This window comes from Ischnura elegans (assembly GCF_921293095.1).
Source record: "Ischnura elegans chromosome 13 unlocalized genomic scaffold, ioIscEleg1.1 SUPER_13_unloc_2, whole genome shotgun sequence".
In the NCBI taxonomy this organism is placed as follows: Eukaryota; Metazoa; Arthropoda; class Insecta; order Odonata; family Coenagrionidae; genus Ischnura; species Ischnura elegans.
This window is the reverse complement of record NW_025791658.1, coordinates 93073-115298: the sequence shown is the minus strand read 5'-3', so window position 1 is coordinate 115298 and position 22226 is coordinate 93073. Positions and strand designations below refer to the sequence as shown.

The window sequence follows — 22226 nt, the reverse complement described above, 5'->3', positions numbered from 1 at the left end:
GCCCGTGTGACGTCATTCTGGTTCCCGCTGTCGCCATGTGAGGTGACTTTGGGGCGAGGAAATGTGCACCACTGCGACGCAGGATGTTAGCAGGTAGCGCTTGGCTTAAATAAGGATTATTGATACCTTATGAATCGAAGGAAACTTTCGACCATAGGCAGTTTTAATGGGTGATTAATAAGAGATGTTTCCCTGAGCTCTGTGCTTCATGCATGCATTGGTAATCTCAGACGATGTAAAACTCCTATCTAATCGTATAGAAACTAGGTCCCTGTGACGTCACGTGGAGTGGCATCGCATGGGTGCCAATCGGGCCTTTTTCAAATGAGGATAAAATTGACCATGAACATTCATCTAAACTGGGATTTCTAACACCAAATAATTTGTATGATATGAATCAAATCACTCTTAGGATTGATGGCTTTTGATAAAGATGGTGATGAGACAAAGTGTATCACAGCTGAATCCAGATTCAATTACAGCCTCTACCTGCTCATACCGTAGAATCCCTCTCCGTGGGAAATTAGCAGGAGGCATCGTTGGCTTCTGGAGACATAATATAAATGTGTGTACTTACAGCACACTCCTGATTATCTGGGCTGATGATGGGGAGAGATGGCGCAAATAATTTGAAAACACTGATAAACAAAACTTTAACTTTTATTTTCTTAGTGTTTATAGTCTAGGTAAATAGAACAATTTATTATTACAGGAATAGAAGGATCAACAACTTTGCTATTTCCACCCGGTAATTTATTGAGACCAACCATGATTTCGTTACAGAGTAACATTATCAAGGCAACATCATAACCACCCACCTTGATAATGTTACTCTGTGACAAAACCATGGGCGGTCTCTATAAATTTCCATGTGGAAATAGCGAAGTTGTTGATCCTTCTATGGATTATGGATTTCCACCAAGTTACGCCCGCTGCTATTAATTTATTATTATATTTTTGCACATTTTCTGTTATTTTAGATTGCTTTCCAGGTTCTCTAAGGGCTTTCTTCCCGAGACCGTGATCTTTTTAGCCATGATAACGTGATTATACACATATTCCTAATGCTTCATATAAAAGACCTGGAAATGTGAGGCTTGGAACAAGTAACACGGACCTTTCGAGACTGCTGCTAGCACACGATCAAATCTATTTTACGAAGGGGATTCTAATGGGAATAATAAGCCCCGTGTATCCTAACATTAATCCCTTTGCGCCGTAATGACGAGTCTAGCTCATCATGAACTTTCGACGCCAAACTGCGCAATGACAAGTGTATCTCGTCATCGGATTTTCATTGGTTTAGTACTATTTTGAGGAACAATATAATTATTTTGAAAGTTTAAAAATGTTAAAACATACATAGTATACATAAATAATTCATATTTCATGAAATACGATGCGTTGGAAGGATTAAAATGATTTTATTCGAGTGGCGATAGCTGTCTTATCCATGTTTAATGATCACATTTTATTTCATGGTTCTACGTTGATTACAAATTACAAAATATCATTTCATTACCAAACATTTAAAAGAGAACCACAAAAAAATTGAGAACAGGAGCACGATATTCAGAAACTTTATCGAAGTTGAAATGTAGTCATTCTGATGATTTTACATCTGATTTTATTTTTTGTAAAGATTGCGGAAAATATTGAGCGAGAGTGAAAGTCATACACAGATAATACGCGACACGGATATGCCGCAGCACCCGGATAATCAGGAGTCTGCTGTACAACTGCAATTTACAACTGAAGTTTATAGTTGTTTCATGATAGTTCATGGCAATTCCCAGTGTTACTAGCCTTCCTGTTTGAATACTGAATAGGGTAGTTTCCTTCATCAAAGAAAACGAAAGGCATTGATTGCGATTCGTTACCCACCATTACTGTATTCATAATATACAAATTATTTGGTTTTAGAAATACCGGTTTAGACGAATGCTAATGGTCAATTTTAACCTCATTTGAAAAAGGCCAGATTGGCACCCATACGATGCCACTCCACGTGACGTCACAGGCACCTAGTTTCTACACGAGAGGATAGGAGTTTTACATCGTCTGAGATTACCAATGCATGCATGAGGCACAGAGCTCAGGGAAACATGTCTTAATAATCACCTATTAAAACTGGCTAAGGTCGGAAAGTTTTCTTCATTTGATAAGGTATTAATAATCCTTATTTAAGCCAAGCGCTACCAGCCAGCAGGGTACTCAGCTACCAGCTAGCAGCCTGCGTCGTATCAGCGCTCAACTCACCTCAAGGTCACCTCACAGAGCGGCAGCGGGAACCAGAAATACGTCACACGGAGAGATTTCCCGGCATTCATACTCACGCGTCGCGTTTTCGCGCGCTAGAAAATTTTCACTTTTCATTTAATCGCGAAAAATAGATATCGTCATTTAAAAATCTAAAAGCATGAAATACGTACTCCAGGAGTAATAATCTTTCGATTTAGGCAATAAAAAAATAATAGGAATCCACCCTATTATGTAAAAAAATAATTAACATTACTGTGTTCATAATAAGCAAATTATTCTCTTTTGGAAATTCCAATTTAGACGAATGTTAATGGTTAATTTTAATCGCATTTGAAAAAGGCCAGATTGGCGCCCGCGCGATGCCACTCCACGTGACGTCACAGGGACATAGTTTCTATACGAGTAGATAGGAGTTTTACATCGTATGAGATTACCAATGCATGCATGAGGCACAGAGCTCAGGGAAACATCTCTTAATAATCACCTTTTAAAACTGCGTAAGGTCGCTAAGTTTCCTTTGTTTGATAGGATATTAATAATCCTTATTTAAGCCAAGCTCCTCCTGCTACCAGGGTACTCTGCTACCTGCTAGCATCCTGCATCGCAGCAGTGCACATACCCTCGCCCTAAGGTCACCTCACACGGCAACAGTGGGAACAGGAATGATGTCACACGGGGTTTTCCCAGTATTCATACTCAGCTGTCGCGTTTTCGCGCGCTTGAAAATTTTCACTTTTCATTTAATCGTGAAAAATAGGTATCGTCATTTGAAAATCTAAAAGCATGAAATGCATACTCCAGGAATAATAATCTTTCGATTTAGGCAATAAAAAATAATAGGAAACCACCATATTCAGTCTACAAAGTGACTGTGTAAACTAGGCCTAAGGCTATCAGAAAACCATTTTCAGAGACACATTGCCTACCGACTTGGATTGGCATTTGTTTTTCCCATGTTCGGACTTATGCTCCAACTGTGCGCTGTCTCCTGCTTTCCAGTTGCGCGTGACAGCCGGTCCTGGGCAGACCACCGTCCTCACCCCAGTGCACAATGTTGCGGAAGTCCCAGGAGGCATTCTGTCCCAGGTGCTGCGTATGCCTAAACAGGGAGCGTCCAACGCGCCACTGGTGTCAGACAGAGTACCACTTGTACACCAAGTGGTGCATCAGGCAGCTAACATGGTGAGTTCTTGAATATCACGAAATACCATTAATAATTGAAGTACAGCAGACTCTGGATTATCGGGCTGCGGTTTATCTGTGTTGCAGCTTATCTATGCATGAAATGTTCTCCGTGATATAAAGAAAAATGATGTGAAAGCACCAGGATATTTACATTTTAATATGAGGCTACACCTAGCTTATCATTTCCCTTCTGATCCCCTTCGTAAAATGGAATTATTTCCTTTACTTGCTGACAAGGAATGTTTCAAGCGCTAGTGTTGCAGGTGATGATCAGCAGTGGGAAAAAACTCTTGATTAATTTTAGAAGATTCTTTATTGAAGAGAAATGTTATTGATTGTCTTTAATTGTATATTTTATGTTGCAAATGTGGAAGTGATGCCGTGGCCTTGCGTGCGATTGAATACATCCAAAGGGAACACACGCACAAGAAACAGTGTAAAATTGCGATCATGGCAATCTCAAACACCAGTCTGAACTACAGAACACTCCCGATAATCCACCTGCGGTTTATCCGTGCATGAGTTTTCTTTCCAATGTTCTCCGCGATGTTAAAAAATGAAATAAAAATGACGCAAAAGCACCAGGATATTTGCATTTTAATGCCGATACATCAGATTTATTATTTCCATTAGAATCCCCTTCATAAAATGGAAATGTTTTATTTGCTTGCATATAAAGAATGTTTCAAGTCTAGTTGGAGGTCTGCTCTGGCATTGCTGATGACGATAAGCGGCGGGAAAAAAACTCTCGATTAATTTTTAAAGATTCTTCAGTGTTTAACCAATCGTGAAGTAGGAAAATATTAATTACGATCTTTAATTGCATATTTCATGCTGCGAATTCGCAGTGATTGCCGTGGCCTCGCATGCGGTTGAATACGGCCCAGGGGCCCTGGGGATTTCGTCGCAATTATGCATGTTCAAGCCGTGAGTCAAGGTCAAACTGGAGAGAAAGGGAATGGTAGAAGTGAAGGCAGCGAGGGAAGTGGGTGTAGAGATAGCACGAGTCAGAGTCGGGCACTTGCCTGCGTAGACAATAATCCATAAGGCGTGGTTTCCTACGACCGCAGTTGCTTGATGGCATGATTTCATGCCCGTTGCCTTCACGGGAGTTCCTTGTTCCTATTTCCGAGCAGCGTGGCGTGCAATGGCGCTCAGTGATCACGGATCTGTATCCAGCAGTAGTTACATCCCGGAAAACTCGTGCGAGATTCTGTCTCTCTTTTCTTTTTTCATTCTTTCACTCCTTTGCAAAATTCCCTCCCCACACTCATCCACTGTTTGGAGCTCGGCCAGCTCTCTTGCTCTTCGGTGGTCTTGGAGTGCACTTCCGCCAACTAATGGAGTGATTCCTTAAGAATCATTTTTGGTTCTGGCAGGCAAACACAGCTTTGTACTTAGATTTTCAAAGTACTGTAGATTCCGGTTAATTGGGACATATTGGGACTTGTGCACTCTGCCCCAATTAAGCGGCTGCCCCAATTAGGCGAACTATCCTGTATATGGGCATAAACAAACGTTGAAATGATGGAAAGACGATTAAAGAATGTTTATAATGCAACATAAGTTTATTAAACTATTAATTCGATTAATAAATCATCAAGTTTAGTTAATTTATTATGATTTTTAAGAATTACAACAATTTAGTTAAAAATATTTTTCACAGCCTCGGGCGACGCTGAATGAATGTCTTTTACTAAGTCCTATTAAAGAAAAGTCCTATCCTCTTGCGGATAGTATAACAACAAGAGCTTTCAAAATAGGGCAAGAATAGGAACATTTGGGAAAAATAATAGTAAATCAAAAGAGGAAAATATTAAAAAATAGTATTCTGAAAAAAAAATTTTAATCTCGTCCCTAGTATAGAGTCTATGTCGCCGACTCATGGCCCAATAAAGCGACATGCTGTCCCAATTAAGCGGAGAATACTCTGGTATATTCCTCTATTGGATTCTGTTCTTCAAGTTCTGCCCCAAGTACCGTATAAGCGCGTGTAAGAGGCGCACCTTTTTTCCCAGAAATTGCAGCCGAAAATGAGGGTGCCCCTCTTACACAAACTTCTTATCTTCCCCCCTCCCCTTGACCGGTCGCAAGTCTAAGGGGAACTGAGTGGCCTTGGTTTTCAGTGTGAGTCAGTCATCTGTAATCCTAGGTCAAAAACAAGCGGCAGGCAGGGGAGTTTCTCCCTTAGTGATGTATTTTTAAAATGCTACTGTTTGCTTTTCTTGTAAGCATCGCGCCGTCACGTCGGTACCCCAGAGGTGAACATGGAAAAGATCGCGCGGGGGTTTTTCGCTCCGGAGGGCGCGCTTAATTTACTGCCATGAGTGGGCATCCCGCGACATTTATACTGCATATAGTAATCGGTTATCAAACGTAGAGAAACTCGTATTTTTGAATGACATACCTGGTCAATAGTCAATATCTGTCTTGCCAAGTAATTTCCATTACGCCGAGGACCTGATTTTCCAAAAATCATCTTCAGACGCTAATATGAGGATTATTGCAACTGAAAATTATATTGGTGCCAAAACCTGCGCTTTAAAAAATTCGAACGAGTGTATTCATTGTTGGACTAAATTGTGGATGGAAGAAATCAGAAATGCTTGCAAGTGAAGAGCGCAGAAGGAGAGGTCCAGGGGAAGGAGCGCAATCCCTCCGTCTTCGAAGCAAGCAACGAAATACGGAGGGGAAGGAGCGCGCTCCCTCCCCTCCGTATTTCAAGCTACGAGGCTATGAGCGAAGGAGCACGGGAAGAACACGTCTGAACTTGCATGTGACGTCGTTGCCTTCAAAGCGAAGGGGCGAAGGCGAAGCAATGTGATACACGCAGTTTGCGTTGGCTAAAGTTTCCAGTCCGTCTTGTCTTGTTTGAATGCGCTTATGCTACGCTTGTTTCTTCCGAAATTGTCCTGTTTCGACTATTTTGAATATTAGTAGCCTTATTGTAACTATAAATCATTGTGTCAAACAAATTAGAGCTTAAAAAACTTAAATTCTGTCAGATATGCGTCGCGTTATTAGATCTCTTTCTTTTTTTGAACCTCGTGCGTGTCATACAATTATTGAAAGCTATCGAGATATCTTCGGGCTCAGTAGATGACTCACCTAGCATTTGGCCTCCATAAACTGGGGATTGATCAAGGTCAGTTGGTGAGACGGGGTAGGGATGAAACACGTTTCGATTGTTCCCGTGTAACTTGATGTTTTCCTATTTTCCAGTGGGGTCTCGGAAAGGAAAAAAAATACGGCAGAGGCATTGGCTGATGGAGGGCCGAGTGTGGTTCCGTTAAATCTACGACGTGGTTATTATCCTACGGCGCTGAGATTGCCCCGATTGTTGTCCAAGCTCTTGGGAAGGTTCATGCTATGTGCCTGTCGTGTTTTGCCTTAAAATTTTCCACGGCTGCAATTCTATTGCAGTACTCCTACGAGAGCATTTAAACATAATTCTTCATGAATAGGAAAAGCATCGTTGAGTAACGGCGTATGCGAAGAGAGGATCGGAACTCTTTCTACTCCCTCTTATGCCGCTATTATCAAAATTTCCTCTTTCAATTAATATTGAAAGAGGAAAGTTCGATAACTGTCGAAATTCCAGGCGTACGTCTACAACACCGTGCGATAGTATTAAAAAAATGCCGCAAATTTTTTTTCTTCATAGCTCCGATGCTCAAAATAGGGGTGCGCCTCTTACACAAGCTTATACGGTAACCGGTGGACCCATTAAACGGAATCTACTGTATTGTTAATGTGTCTTAAGAGATTATTAGTTATCATCGTTGTGTTCTGTAATAATTTTGATTTTGAATATTTCTACTTGGAATACATTTTGATAGAACATGACTCGTAATTTTGTGACAATTGTTTCTTTGACTGCTGATTATTCTCGTTTTGTGGAGCCTTTCCCTCATGCAGCTAGTAACAGACGAGCTGATTCCCAACTGTGGTTACAAAATAGTCGCTCCGTGTGACCTGGGCCTAAGGGTTAATAATATTGATTGTGGATTCTCTTACAGCCCCAGGTTTCAACTGCTTCCCGAAGTGAAGATGTGGATCCTGAGGGTACAGGAGCCATTGTGCCAGACCTCGACTGGAAGCTGGTTGGGGGCAAGAGGAAACCATCTCCCGAGGACGATCATGCTGCCCAGGTATGCCGTTCAATCCGTCAGATTACAGAACTGTTCCATTGCATGCTACTATATTGCATGAATGAGTATATCACGTACAGTGAGTCATCGTTTAACGTCACTTACTGTTCCTGAAAAATGTGACGATAAACAAAATGACGTTAATCGAAACATAATATCCCGTAAGAAACAATGTAAAAAGTGAATATCGGCTCCTAGACCTCACAACTCCTACGCGAAAAAATTTTAGCGTATCATATCTGGGGTATTTTTTACGATGGGAATGCCAAACTATGGCATAAATACGAGTTCCTGTCTTCATTGACGACAATAGCAGCAGTGACGTAAATCCTTCTCCATTTTTGTATCTTCCCGCATTTGCTTTTCAGCTTCGCTATGGTGGTCGCCCGGGCGAGCGTCGCCTGGGCATCATCATCGCTGAAACATCGTCACAGTTACAGGAACCAAAATTATTGTGAACACGGCAAAAAAAGTGACGACAAAAACTCCGAGTTCTACACGGAAAAATTCCTTGAAATCACTTTTTAGGTTCCTGAAAACCATAATGTCAAGTAAAACCTTGCGCACCTACCAAAGAATTCATTTAGCAAAAAATTTGCTAAAACCATAATCGCAATTAACAATAAATACACCGTTTTACACTTCGTTTAGACTGACTGTATTACCGCCCACGAAACGAACAACCTGCAATGCCCGCCACTTCGCATTTTTTTCTCGCGCGAAATTTAAAAGCCTTGATGTTATCGCGAAGCAAAGGTGCGATAAACGAATTAAAGTCTCAAAATTTAATGACGTTATCGCGAAATGACGTTAAATGGGGTGACATAGAACGAGGACTCACTGTACAGCAGCAGCAGCAAACTCAGTTCTACGTGTTACTTACTAAGGCAGCTCAGTTCCATAGTTTGGCATTCCCATTGTAAAAAATAAAAAAATGTGTATTAAAACTGCGATGATGCTCTTGAACACTTAAATGTAAATACAGTAGAACCTCGCTTTTACGCCCCCGCAATTTACGTTTTCCCTCAATTTGCGACATTTTCGTCGAGTCCCGATGATTTAAGTATCTCTACAATGTTAAGTCTTCCCCGCATTTACGCTGACGAAATTTTAAATGACCCGCTATTTACGCCAGGCCGCCAAAGGGAACATGGCGGATAGCGCACCGTAATAAACAAGAAAGAGTTTTAGAGATCGGGGGCAGGGATAACCTTTTTGCGAGAAGGTTGCAAAATATAGGAAAGGAAGTTGTATTTACAACCTCCTTGCCTTTTCGGCATACCTGTCACCAGCGCCACTATCATTAATACGCTACAATAATTCCTTCTTCATCTGTTTCTGATCACTGGGTGCTTTCCATTCGTCGACGCAAGTTGACTTGCGTCGACACAAGTCGTGTTTTGTGCTTTCCATTCGTTGGAGTTGCCGACACAGGCGGACTCACACCGACTCTGACGAAAAGCTGAGTTTGAGACAGCGGACGGAGGAATTGCGCATGCATAGTTGTTTTGGCGCCTTTCACCTGCATTGGAACTGGAGTTGAAACATTTTTTAAATTAGTTATTGGCAAGTGTGCGATATGTTCAAGGTATGACGTTTTAAATAAATAGGTTATATATAAATGTAATAATGCATTTTTGTTAAATTTGCAGTAGTTATTATACAATTCTGAGATGATTCTTATTGTTATTTTAAAATCTTGTGATTTTGAGTGATATTATTTTTAAATATACCTGCCATGCCTATAACTAAGTCGAATTATTTGCGTACAGTGCATCATTATTTTCACCGTAAAACGGTCAAGAGAACAATCCAAATGACCAATGACCATAATCCAACATTGGTCAATAATATAAACAAAAAACATTCCAGATCTTCACTCTGAATCACTTACATCGTTCTCTTTGGATAAATTTCCCGGTTTTCTAAACTCGTGTTCTACGCGCATCAACCACTGCGCATACGGTGCTTTCCATTCGTGGCTGGTGGTGGCTGGCTAGGAGTTGACTAGAGTTAACACGAGAGTCGCCTGAATGGAAAGCACCCACTATCGCGGGGATCGCGGGATTTCCTGAGACAGGTTGTTTGCGAAGTTTCAATTTCTTTTCGAGTATTGTAGGCAAATTGTAGGTTTTCCACTTCGCTTGTAAGCATCGTAGTTACAAATATAGACGCTATGTTTATACTCGTAGTCGTTCTCGTGATGATCCACGCAATGGGCGTTCTCCTTCGCGTACATAATTACCAAGTTCTTCGTTTATTTTTTAAGTCATTTTAATCGTAATCTCCTTTTCCCTGCTTTTTTTGTGACAGCGTCAATAAACGCGAATCAAATACTGAATGGCCTAGAAATGAGAGAGGAAAAACTTTTCAATAGAAGATAAAATAAAAATGTTGGGAAGAGTTGACTCGCATGTATAGGTTCACGCGTTTCCCTTGCCAAAGAACTTTGGATTCCAGTGTCCACATTAAACACTGTTATTAAAACTCGCAAAAACATAGAAACCAGTGCAGTGGATTGCGGACCTATTGCAAAGAGGCGAAAATATGTTAAGTACTCGAAATATGATAGACTATAGAAGAAATTTTAAAAGAATGGTTTCAGTGCACCAGGTCCTCGAACATACCCATAAGTGGAGTTATTTTGAAGGAAAAAGCGCAACATGTGGCAATGAGGCTGGGAATTGAAGACTTCGAGGCTTCAAACGGATGGTTAAGCAGGTTTAAGACTAGGCATAATGTTGTATACAAAACAATTTGTGGTGAGTCCAATAGTGTTGTTCGCCAAACAGTGGCACAGTGGAAGGAACATTGTTTAAGTGAGCATATATAGAAGGGTATGCTCCAAAAGACATTTTCAATTTAGATGAGACGGGCCTTATTTTCAATACACTTCCCCATAAGACTTCAAGAGTTTGGAGGTGAATCTTGCCATGGTGGGAAGCATAGCAAAGTGCGTTTAACAGTATTGTATGGTGCTATTGGTAGTGAAAAGTTAAGGCCATTTGTCATTGGAAAATCCAAAAATCCCAAATGTTTTAAAAATATCAAGACAAGTGAGGAGGATGATGATGATACAGAAATGCCAAAAGAAAGCGCTATCAATGCTATATCTGCTGTCAGTGCACCAAGGCTAAATTTACCAACTGTTGCAGGAAATGAGAGAGAATTAGAGCTGTTGGACATCATAGAAAAAGAGTATAAATAATTTGCACAAATAAAATGACCAATCAAACAAAGATAATGGAATATTTCCAGAAGAAGGCTAATTAAAAGAACATATTGCAATGGTGCTTCTTTTTTCATCACTGAATTCATCCCAGAATATTTAATTTAAATTCGGCGATATAAAATTATTTGCTTTCAATTTTAAGAAGACTTCATGAGAGTTTAGGTTGATACATATTGTTTTTAATTAAATGTTAAATGGATTTTAAGTCAAATATTTTTTTAGTTTGTCCAAAGATTAAAATATTTTTACTTTAAAAGATTTTTTAAATTTTATGGAGTTAATGGAATATGTTTATCCATTTTACTTATTTATCAGCAATTATCTGTGTTAAAGGATCTCTTTCAGAAGACTGATGTTTTGTATGGTCTACCTCACTGAGAGTTCAGTACTAGTAAAGAATTTTTTGTTATCATAACTAAAGGTTTTATACTTACTATTCACTTAGAACACGATCCATGTGAAAAATAGAACATTTAACTATATTTAAAGGAGTTATTTTTCATTAAATTGTGCCTAACCTCGATTTTACACTTTCCCGCGATTTACACTTTTTTTCCCTGTCCCCCTCAAAAGTGTAAAAGAGGGGTTTTACTGTATGTGTATAGGGTAACATACTGTTTGTGTAAGGGTGCGGGTTCTTGCCCTTGGTGTCGGGAAGCGAATAATCACACACAAGTATTAGAAGTTTTTAACCCAAAGTTTATTTCCTTTTAAAATCCCAGTTTTCCAATCAATTCAATGAATATACATAAAGTAATAATGAATTTGTGCGTCTAGAATAGCCAAAATTTAGAATATTACCAATGTCTCGGGAAGGAGAGGAGCTGCTGGTGATGGCACGGGTGGATAGCGTAGTGCTTAGGTCGCACGGGCCCTACGGCGCTTCGACTCCAACTGACGGCTACATAGCTGACAGACCAGTGACTGAGTAGAGTTACTGAGTGCGTGAGTCCCTGAGTGCCCGAGTGACAATAGGGTAGTTTCCTTCATCGAAGAAAACGAAAGGCATTGATTGCAATTCGTTACCCACCATTAGTGTATACATAATATACAAATTATTTGGTTTTAGAAATACCGGTTTAGACGAATGGCAAGGGTCAATTTTATCCTCATTTGAAAAAGGCCAGATTGGCGCCCATGCGATTCCACTCCGCGTGACGTCACAGGGACCTAGTTTCTACACGAGAGGATAGGAGTTATACATCGTCTGAGGTTACCAATGCATGCATGAGGCACAGAGCTCAGGGAAACATGTCTTAATAATCACCTATTAAAACTGGCTAAGGTCGGAAAGTTTTCTTCGTTTGATAAGGTATTAATAAACCTTTTTTAAGCCACGCGCTACCATTCAGCAAGGTACTCAGCTATCCGCTAGCATCCTGCGTCCTATCAGCGCTCAGAGCCTCGATCAAGGTCACTTCACAAGGAGAGAGGGGGAACCAGAAATGCGTCGCACGGACTTTCCTACTTACGCGTCGTGTTTTTGCGCGCTTGAAAATTTTCACTTTTCATTTAATCACAAAAAATAGGTATCGTCATTTAAAAATCTAAAAGCGTGAAATACGTACTCCACGAGTAATAATCTTTCGATTTAGGCAGTAAAAAAATAATAGGAAACCACCCTATTGCATCTACACCGTGCCATTATATAGGGAAGTGGAACCAGGATGTTTTCGTCCAAGCGTTAGGGGAAGAGGGAGGTTAGGCATTCTAGAAAGTGAAAAGGTGCAAATCCCAAGGTGCATAGTTTGTCATAGCTGGCTATTCTGAGGCGTCTCACAACGACATATTTATGTATATTTTGGAAATGGAAATCTTCCATTTCCGGATCACTACATTTGTTATGTTGGTATCTATATGTATGTATGTATTGTATGACTTGACTTGCCTTATATCTGGGACATTATTTAATGCACTAGATCGCTGGGCAAATAAAATAATAATAATAATAATACTATTTCATAAAGAATTTCATGTGTATTAAAACTAGAGATGGGCCTCTTCCGGTTCCTGGTTCTGCCGGTCCTTGCCTGTAGAACCTATCGCATAAAGTTGGTACTTCGGAATCGGAGATTTGATTTTCACTCCTCCTTCAAAGCACTGCAGGAACAAGTGACTTTGTACGCAGTCACGCGCACGGGTGCAAAGTTAAATACACCAAAGGGTCGTTCGTCATCGCAGACCAGCTAAATAAGGAGACAGACTGGCAAAATAAGGGTTTTTCACCCCGCAACTGTGTCTTACTAAGCACGACCCTCGCCACATGTGCCACAGTGTGAACTTGTGACGTCAACATCTTGCTCGGTAAAACCCATCCCGAAGTTCACTCTGAGAAAATGGATTGGTGGTGGAACTGGTTAGCACGCCTGACCGGCAATCGGGAGATCCGGGTTCATATCCCGGCTAAGTCAAATATATTTTCAATGGGAACTTCATCCTTTGGTGTATTTGAATTCTATAACATTAGTGTTTTTTTATTTTGCTATCTTATTTATCTAATAATGCTTTCATTTTGCTTTATTATGTCTTTATTTTGCTTATTTATGCTGAATAATCCGCCACTGATCTGTCTGCATAAATGTGAAAAGTAAAAGGCTACATTTAAGCGTGTCAGAACTTAAAGCTACTGTAAGCGTCAAGGGCCTATGCTGCATAGTGTTGCGGTGAAATAAAATAAAACTCGTGCTCTGCCTGTCAGATCAATTGTGCCTGACAGAAGGTTATTTTGTTGCAGGTCTGCGGCACCACATGTGCCACAGTGTAGACTTATGACGTCAACATCTTGTTCGGTAAAATCCATCCAGAAGTTCGCTCTGAGAAAATGGCTTAGTGGTGGAACTGGTAAACATGCCTGACCGGCATTCGGGAGATCCGGGTTCGAATCCTGGCTGAGTCAAATATATTTTTTTATGGGGAACTTCATCCTTTGGTGTATTTCACTTCTCCTAGTGAGAGTATTTCAAGAGAATGAGAGAGAAATATTCTCGTCCCGATCTTATATAGGATTACGTATAGGATATACTTTTATTAGGGATGGTCGGATCGGATACCTCAGATCCAAAGTCACGGAAGACATCGGATCTGGATCCGAAATTATAAATACAGTGAGACCTCTCTTAAACGAAACTCAAGGGACTGAAATTTTGCCGTTTCGTTGATCGGGGGTTCGTTCCCCGGAAGTGATACGCATGTTCCATCATCCCAGGGACTCAGAAATTGAAGCAAGTCTGCATGCGTTATCTTCATTCTACCTTCGCATACTTCAAAACGGTGCTGATTTCTTCAACTGCAATGCAAATCGCGGGCAATAGACCACATTTAGGAAGCCTCAGTTCTTATTATTCAATCACTTTGCGTGCTTTTTAAGCGGTTTTCAAAAATGTATACAGCGTAGCGGTGAGCGCGAGGCCATCCCTTTATTCTCAATATTTGAAATAGAGTTCATGTATTCGCGAGGTATACACTGAAAAATTAAGAATTCGATAGATTTGACCATTACTAATATAAATTTAAGTTAACAGCGCCAATTATAGCTTCATCGTGAAATTTAGATCTCTCTACCATAACGCCGCGAGTTGCGACTTTTGTCGACCCATTAAAGCGCAGCATTTCTTTATAGTAGTCGAATCCAGAATACGCCATTGCAATATTTGCGGTCGCGGGCTTCGTAAATAATTCATTGTACTAGCATCATTTCTATCGTATTGCGGATCGACAACTGCGGATAAAAAAACATCTTGAACGGCTTTATGCAGGAGTACTCAAAGTAAAATACGAATAGACCTTCGAAAATGAGTTTTTGTGAAATAATATTCTGTAACCCTCAGTTCGCTGGCATTTGGAAACTTTCTCGTCCCGATCTTATATAGGAATACGTAAAGGATATACTTTTATTAGGGATGGTCGGATCGGATACCTTAGATCCAAAGTCGCGGAAGACATCGGTTCTGGATCCGAAATTTTAAATAATACCTTCAGAGAATGCAACACCCTCGTAAGAGTGGAAAGAGTTCCGATTCTATCTTCGAATGTGCCATCGCATGCGATTCTTGTCGTACTCATGAACCGTTTAGTTTGAAAGCTCTCGCAGAGGTTACGTAGGAGAATTTCAGCTGTGGGAAATAAAAAAAAAGGCCAAATACAACTGTCACATAGCGTGACTCTTCCGAAATGATTGAACAATCATTGGGGGAATCTCAGCGTCAGGAATTTGAAAATGCATTTGAATCCGAAAATATCCAATCCCGAAAATATCAAGGATCCGATCTAAACCCGGATCCGAAAAAAATCCTGGATCCGTCCATCCCTAAATAATAGTACAGTAGATTCTGTTTAATGGGTCCACCGGTTACTTGGGGCAGCTGCTTAATTGGGGCAGATCTTGAAGAACAGAACCCAATAGAGGAATATCCCAGAGTATTCTCTGCTTAATTGGGACAGCATGCCGCTTTATTGGGACATGAGTCGGCAACATAGACTCTATCGGCAACATAGACTCTATACTAGCGACGAAATTAAAATTTTTTGTTTTCAGAATACTATTTTTTAATATTTTCCTCTTTTGATTTAATCTTATTTTTCACAAATGTTCCGATTCTTGCCCTATTTTGAAAGCTCTTGTTGTTATACTATCCGCAAGAGAATAGGACTTTTCTTTAATAGGACTTAGTAAAAGACATTCATTCAGCGTCGCCTGAGGCTGTGAAAATTATTTTAAACAAAAATGTTATAATTCTTAAATATAATAATAACTTGACAGAACTCGCTCATTTATTATTCGAATTAATAGTTTATTAAACTTAGATTGCATTATAAACATTCTTTTGTCTTCTTTCCATCATTTCAACGTTTGTTTATGCCCATATGCAGGATAGTTCGCCTAATTGGGGCAGCCGCTTAATTGGGGCAAAGTGCACAAGTCCCGATATGTCCCAATTGACCGGAACCCACTATATTTTGATGCTTTCTATTTTATTGACAAAATGAGGAAATCGATAAACAAACGTGCATGTAAGGCAGAAGTGGTCTCTTGCATGTCGTAAGATTTGAAGATGAATGTGGTTTGCAAATGTTAATGATGGCTCTTACTCTTCAGGTATCAAGTAATCGGTTGCCTGACGATATGGTTGTTTCGTGTCGGACTTGTTTTGGTGCGTGTCGCTCTGCGAGGAAGATATTTGCAGATCATGAACCAGGAGTGCCCTTGTACAAGACAATCAATGACATCTACGAGTTGAATGTGAGTACATTAAAACCTCTTTACATCATAAACTCCATACTTCATACCACCCTTACGGTCCCATCATATTTACATGTAAATTTATAGGCAAACCTCTTTGTAGTGGACCTCTTTATCTCAATAAAGCTCCACTTATCATACCAAGGAGACACCCCCAAGATGGTCAAACTACCTCCGTAAATCATACCAAGACAACTATAAATTATTAATGCAGTTGCGATTACGTAAATGGAATGACATTTTCAGCATTAAATGTTTCACGCTTATTTTTTTTCTTTTACACATTTAATATGCTGTAATTTTCACGTTAATCATTAGTTGTGGCCATTTTGTTTCATATGAGAACATACCTAACAGCAAATAAGAAAATAGATATCCAATAATCCTAATCATTTTAAGTGACTGTTGAATTAAGAGAGATCACATTGTTTTCTCTTGAATCATGGTAAAAATCACGTGAAAGCGCTTACTTTGTGTTACCATTAATTTATAAATATTTGTTCACTAATGCATGCATGTTTATTTAAATACATATATGTAATGGTTTAAAAGAGAGTAATGCCTTTCATTTCCAAAGGATATGAAAAACTGGTGCAAATCAACTTAAACCTCTCTATAGTGAATAGTATCAAATTGCCCAAATTTTGATCCCCTCAACAACAATTTAAGGAGGTTTTACTCTCCCCCGCCTCTTCCTTGCTTCGCTACTTACTCCCACCTCTCCATTTCTGACGACACGCAGTCTCCCTATTTACCCTGCCCCCCCTGTGCCTTCCCGTTTTGTGCGGTTCTTCCCATGTGTCATTATTCTACAGTTATGACCAGAGTCCTCCTTCCACCTTTTTTCCCTGTCTCCATACATAATGCATTCATATTTATGGCAGTGGCTTAGTGAGGGGGGAATTGGACGCGGATACATCCCTTCTCTCTTAATAATCACCTATTAAAACTGCCTTTGGTTGGAAAGTTTTCTTCATTTGATAAGGTATTAATAATCCTTATTTAAGCCAAGCACTACCTGCTAGCAGGGTCCTCTGCTACCTGCTAGCATCCTTCATCGTATCAGCACTCAAAGCCTTGCCCCAAGGTCACCTCACCTGGCAACAGCGGGAACCAGAGCGACGTCACACGGAGTTTTCCCAGCATTCATACTTAGCCGTCGCGTTTTCGCGTGCTTGAAACTTTTCAGTTTTCATTTAATGATGAAAAATAGATATCGTCATTTAAAATCTAGAAGCGTGAAATACATACTCCAGGAGTAATAGTCTTTCGATTTAGGCAATAAAATAATAATAGGAAACCACCGTATTAGGATATTATAAACTGACGATGACACTTTTTGTAAAATAAATAAAGAGATAATCTACACTGTGAACCTACTTCAAAGCCACAATACTCAAAGCTGAAACGTTTCTGTGAACAATGAAAGAGTAAGAAGAACTTTCGAGTGTAGTGTTACGAATTTTAAACAACCTAAAGTCTTACCTGCATTCACATGATGATTAGGTGGCTTCCATCGCGGTAGAATATGGTCCGAATCTCTTACAATGGACAGGAAACGCGATAATAAGGTGCAAGTACAACAGATATGCTGCAAAGTTGCATGGGTAACAGCAGCTAAACTGCCTTCCCTCCATCGCCAACCGATCTAGTCGAAGTCTACCACAGAAGTGAGCAAGAGGGAAAATTTCCACCATTAGATATACTACAATTCAAAGAGGATAAATATCAGTTCTCAAAATCTATTTGCATAGGTTTAAAAGCCCTTATTAAGGTAATCGTCTACAGAGTAATACATATCGTTCAGTAATAGCCTTTTTAATTTACACTTAAACAAATTGATGTTGTTCACATTTTTCATACATGTGGGTAGTAGGCCGGCCCTTATTTTTCAGAATTGAGAAAAGTTATGTTTTCCTAGTCTCAAAATGGTCCAAATGAGGTTCATATTCATGTGTTAAAATTTGGTTACTTGAAAATAATGGCAACCCGTGCCCCAAGGGCCCTAAGTACTGAGGACCCTCAATTGAGATTTTTGGGGCCGAAACAATGCTAATTCTATGTAAAACGTAGAAGTAAAATTTGCTCCTGCTGGCAAGATTTACATGCTAGTGGTATTGAAGAATTGAAAAGGCACCATTACCGCATGATTTGTTCAAAACTGCTCTTTATGTGCAAAATGTTAAAGTATTTCATACAATTGTGTTTGTATGAAGGAATGAAAATAATGAGCAGGGCTTCCAGGGCCATAGCAGTTGATAGAAATATTCAAGGAATAATAAACGAGGCAGTCAGTTCACATTTGTATATCAATGTGGAGAGATAGTTATTTCTTATGTACAGTGCGCAAAGGATAGGAAGTGCTAAGTTTTTTAGGATTGAAGGAGAAAAGTGGTGAAAAAACTTTTTATCATGAATACACGTGACGTTCATTTTATGAATAGGCTAACAAGAAAAAGTATGAAATCAAGACTAAATTCAGGCAGTGAACTGGTTGGAAAGGAAAGTGAAGAAATACTTGACTTAAAGTTACTTACAGTGAGAGAAGTACTGTGTGTTTTTCTATAACCTAATGGGTTTTGAAATGTATAAACTTAGTGCGAGAAAAACAGTAAGAAATGCGTTTCATCCATGAACCAAAACGAGAATTCCTGTTATTACGGAAAATAAGGCGATTGAAAAGTTAAAAAATTACACAACGAAGGGATAAACTTGCGACGACATAAAGAGAGAATGGAATCTACCGTGGAGATTTAAGGAAGAGAATCTTTCACAACAAAACTTGATGAATTGTTTGACATTGCAAGGGGCGGTGCCATTGAATTTTTGACGCACGCAGTTAATCTCTCGGATAAATGTGCGTGGGATGAAGAAGTAAAATTCTTATGCAATCGAATAGGAGCACGTAATGCAGTTATTGGTGGAATAGATTTCAATATGCTCAAGAAGAAAGAAAAAGTTGTGGTTCTCCGCTCCTTGTGCTGCATCTGCTCCCAATAGTGACTTTCAGATCCTAAAATTACGGAAGTGTTAACCTGGACATAGCGAAAGGAGTACAAAAGAGGTTTTCAAACCACTTGTGGTACCTAAATGAGGAGTTGGTAGGTTTTTCATTCTTTGACGATTCCTTTTCTGGGTGTGAATAGGAAAACGTCATACGCCATATGAGGACACATGAGGGAAAATATTATCCACCAAAGATGGCATTCTATAAACGTAGAGACCTGATCACGGTATCTATATCAAATTTTGTCACTACTAATTCGAGAAAGCTATTTAGTGCATTGGAAATATGAACTGCATTCTTTGATGTGTCCACGCAAGAATGGTATAAACATCCTGATTACAAAAACGATTTGCAAATTATTCGGGGTCTTCAAGCAGTAGATGATTGTGCAGAAAGAGGTGTGAAAACAATTCAAGATTTTAAGTCAACCACGTAGAGGGAAGAGAGCTTTCAAAATTAATTACTAACAATAAGTGTGAATTTTCATCGTAGCACAGCCCCTAACGTCCGCAAATACACTTTAAATGCCAAATATGGGGTGTCAGTGAAAGATTAGAAACATGAAAATTTATTTTGTTTTGGTTAATATGTACTGAAATTCATAGACAGGTGAAATTACGAGTAAATTGATCACTTTGATTGGAAGTATTGTCAAGGCAATTAAACTCTTTCAAACGTCAGCACATTTCTTCAAAGACTACATCTTGCCATCAGGAGCAAGGTCTTTGCCGATGGAGGGGAGGGGGTGGAGGGGAAGTCTCTAGTAAGTGGTGCGGGCCATGCCTCAGCGGCGCCGCGGTGCGGGGTAGCGCCCTGGGGGGGTGGATTGCATTACGACGGACGATATCTCGTAAACGCTTAGAGATAGGTCAAAACAAACAGAAAATCGGCCCTTAAGCCCTTTACTTTTATGTTTTACATAGAATTAGGACTTTTTCGGCCCCAAAAATCTCAATTGAGGGTCCTCAGTACTTAGGGCCCTTGGGGCACAGGTTGCCGTTATTTTAAAGTGACCAAATTTTAACACGTGAATATGAACCTCATTTGGACCATTTTGAGACCAGGAAAACATAACTTTTCTCAATTCTGAAAAATAAGGGCCGGCCTAGTGGGGAGTTTCTTAAACATTTGATGCCCATTTCCTCTGGGCCAATTTAGCTACCTTATTGCGTACAAAATTGTAATGCAAGTCACTTTGTGACCTAGTGGGGTAATTATGAAGAACACTATTCATAATGAAATTATTAAAGTTATTTTTTACGTACGTAATAGTAAATAAAATATACACCAAAAGGAAATTTTAAAAAAAGAATCGAAGGCAGGATCACCAGGGAATACCATTACCACAAGTTCAAGGGTAGTATGAAATCCTTCGTTGACATGTGGTGTCAGGGCGGTGTCCTGTGTGAGGTGGCAGACACGGAAGCTGGAGACCTTATACTGAACATGAGGACGGAGCCATAGAAGAAAGAGCATAACAAGAAGGGCGGAGCCTTCCTGGGGCATCACGACTCAGAGGGGGGGCCTCATGCGCGGAGGGATGGGGTCCAAGGTTGTGGTAACCAGCCCCTTCGGCGGACCTCCCCTGTGCGCGGCCCTGGGGAAGGCGTTGAATGAAAGAAAATGAATGAATGAAACGAAAGAATAATGATGATATATTGATGAATAAAACAATGTGGTGACGGAAATATATACCTTTAGAAAAACGCCCTTAGAATAATAATAATAAACACAGCCACATTTAGTTCCACATCTGTGCAACTGTCATTTTCTCTCACAATGGGGTGAAATGGAGTGAAATCACTACTTTCACTCACAGGGTATATATCCTCTCCTAGCACATTGCTGTGTAAGTTAATTACACCATACCTAGCTGAACGGAGACCTAGGAGACCCTTAACCCTGATTTTCTTTTCAGCCTCCAGGATTTGTACCATGGAAACATTTATAATTTCCTTCAGAAAGTTGTCGGCAAGTCCCAAAGCGCCTTTCTAAATTCTCTGTTTGGAATTTACCCGTCAAGACATAATCTGCTTTTATGTCTGTCAGTGAAAATTTAATTATCTCCACTACTGCCTTAGTGGAATGATAAAGGGATGCCATTGTGTCCTTAGTAAACCCAAATTTAGCAAAGCTGGAAAATCGCCATGCATTTAGTTACTGTAAAAATCCTTCCAAAAATTTTATGCGACTGTCATGCACATCCTTAAAGGGATGCTTATCCTCACGTCTCAGACGAATCCCTTGGTGGTGACGAAAATATTTATGCCTTTTAAAAAACCGCCCTTAGCATAATAATAATAATAACACACAAGGAATCGGTAGAATTTGCAATTCCTTTGCAGATCATCTGACCACCTTTCTTTTTTTGCTCCAGGAGTAGTAATTCAGGCAATAAAAAAGTAATGGGAAACCACCTCATTGTCGTATTCCCCGAAAGTCTGCCTTGTTCTGCATAAGGCTCTTGATGCCTTAGACCAGCGGTTCCCAAACTGGGGGTCGCGACCCCCAGGGGGGTCGCGGGCCGTTCGGAAAGGGGTCGCGAGATGTGCGAATAATAAAGTGAACTATGTACTTAAACTTAGACAACCATTTTTAGGGGGTCGCGGCTAAAACGTATGGGCTAAAATGGGTCGCAGAAAGAAAAAGTTTGGGAACCGCTGCCTTAGACCAATGGTCTGAGATTTGGAGTCTGAAAATTAATCCAGCCAAGTCTACCATTCTGCCATTCACCCTACGCAAGTCTATCCTGAGTATAAATTACCGATTATCTATTTCTTCAGTCACCTCTCAGAAGGATTTAGGGGTTATTTTTGACTCTAAGCTGCTCTTTCGCGAGCACATTAAACCCATTTCCACCCGTGTTATGACTTTGGTGGGTATGATGTATCGCCACAGTGAGGTGTTGGATTTAATGCTATATGCACCTTCTTCCTTTTCCTGTGTCTCTCCGGTCCTAGAATACTGCAGCCAAATCTGGTCTACGGCCCCACCTTCTTCATCAAAGCTCCTGGAACGCCCATTGAATTTTTTCCTTTCTATTGTCCGCTACCACCACTTGCCTTTTCGTAACTTCTCCCTCAATAGGATTAGTTCCTCCCTTGGCATTGCTACTTTAGCTGATTGCCGTATCCTCAGTGACCGGAGACT

The 22226-nt window shown here is 40.0% G+C and overlaps 1 protein-coding gene across 3 annotated transcripts in view; it reads left to right on the top strand.

Annotated features, from left to right (window-relative positions):
* LOC124172639 overlaps positions 1-22226 on the top strand; it is a 119826-nt gene that overhangs the window by 46641 nt on the left and 50959 nt on the right. For all 3 annotated transcript variants that reach the window (XM_046552085.1, XM_046552087.1, XM_046552086.1), the window contains 3 exons: positions 3262-3444; positions 7467-7598; positions 15926-16069. In XM_046552085.1, the coding sequence (XP_046408041.1) occupies positions 3262-3444; positions 7467-7598; positions 15926-16069 (459 nt within the window). The remainder of the gene's footprint in view (positions 1-3261; positions 3445-7466; positions 7599-15925; positions 16070-22226) is intronic.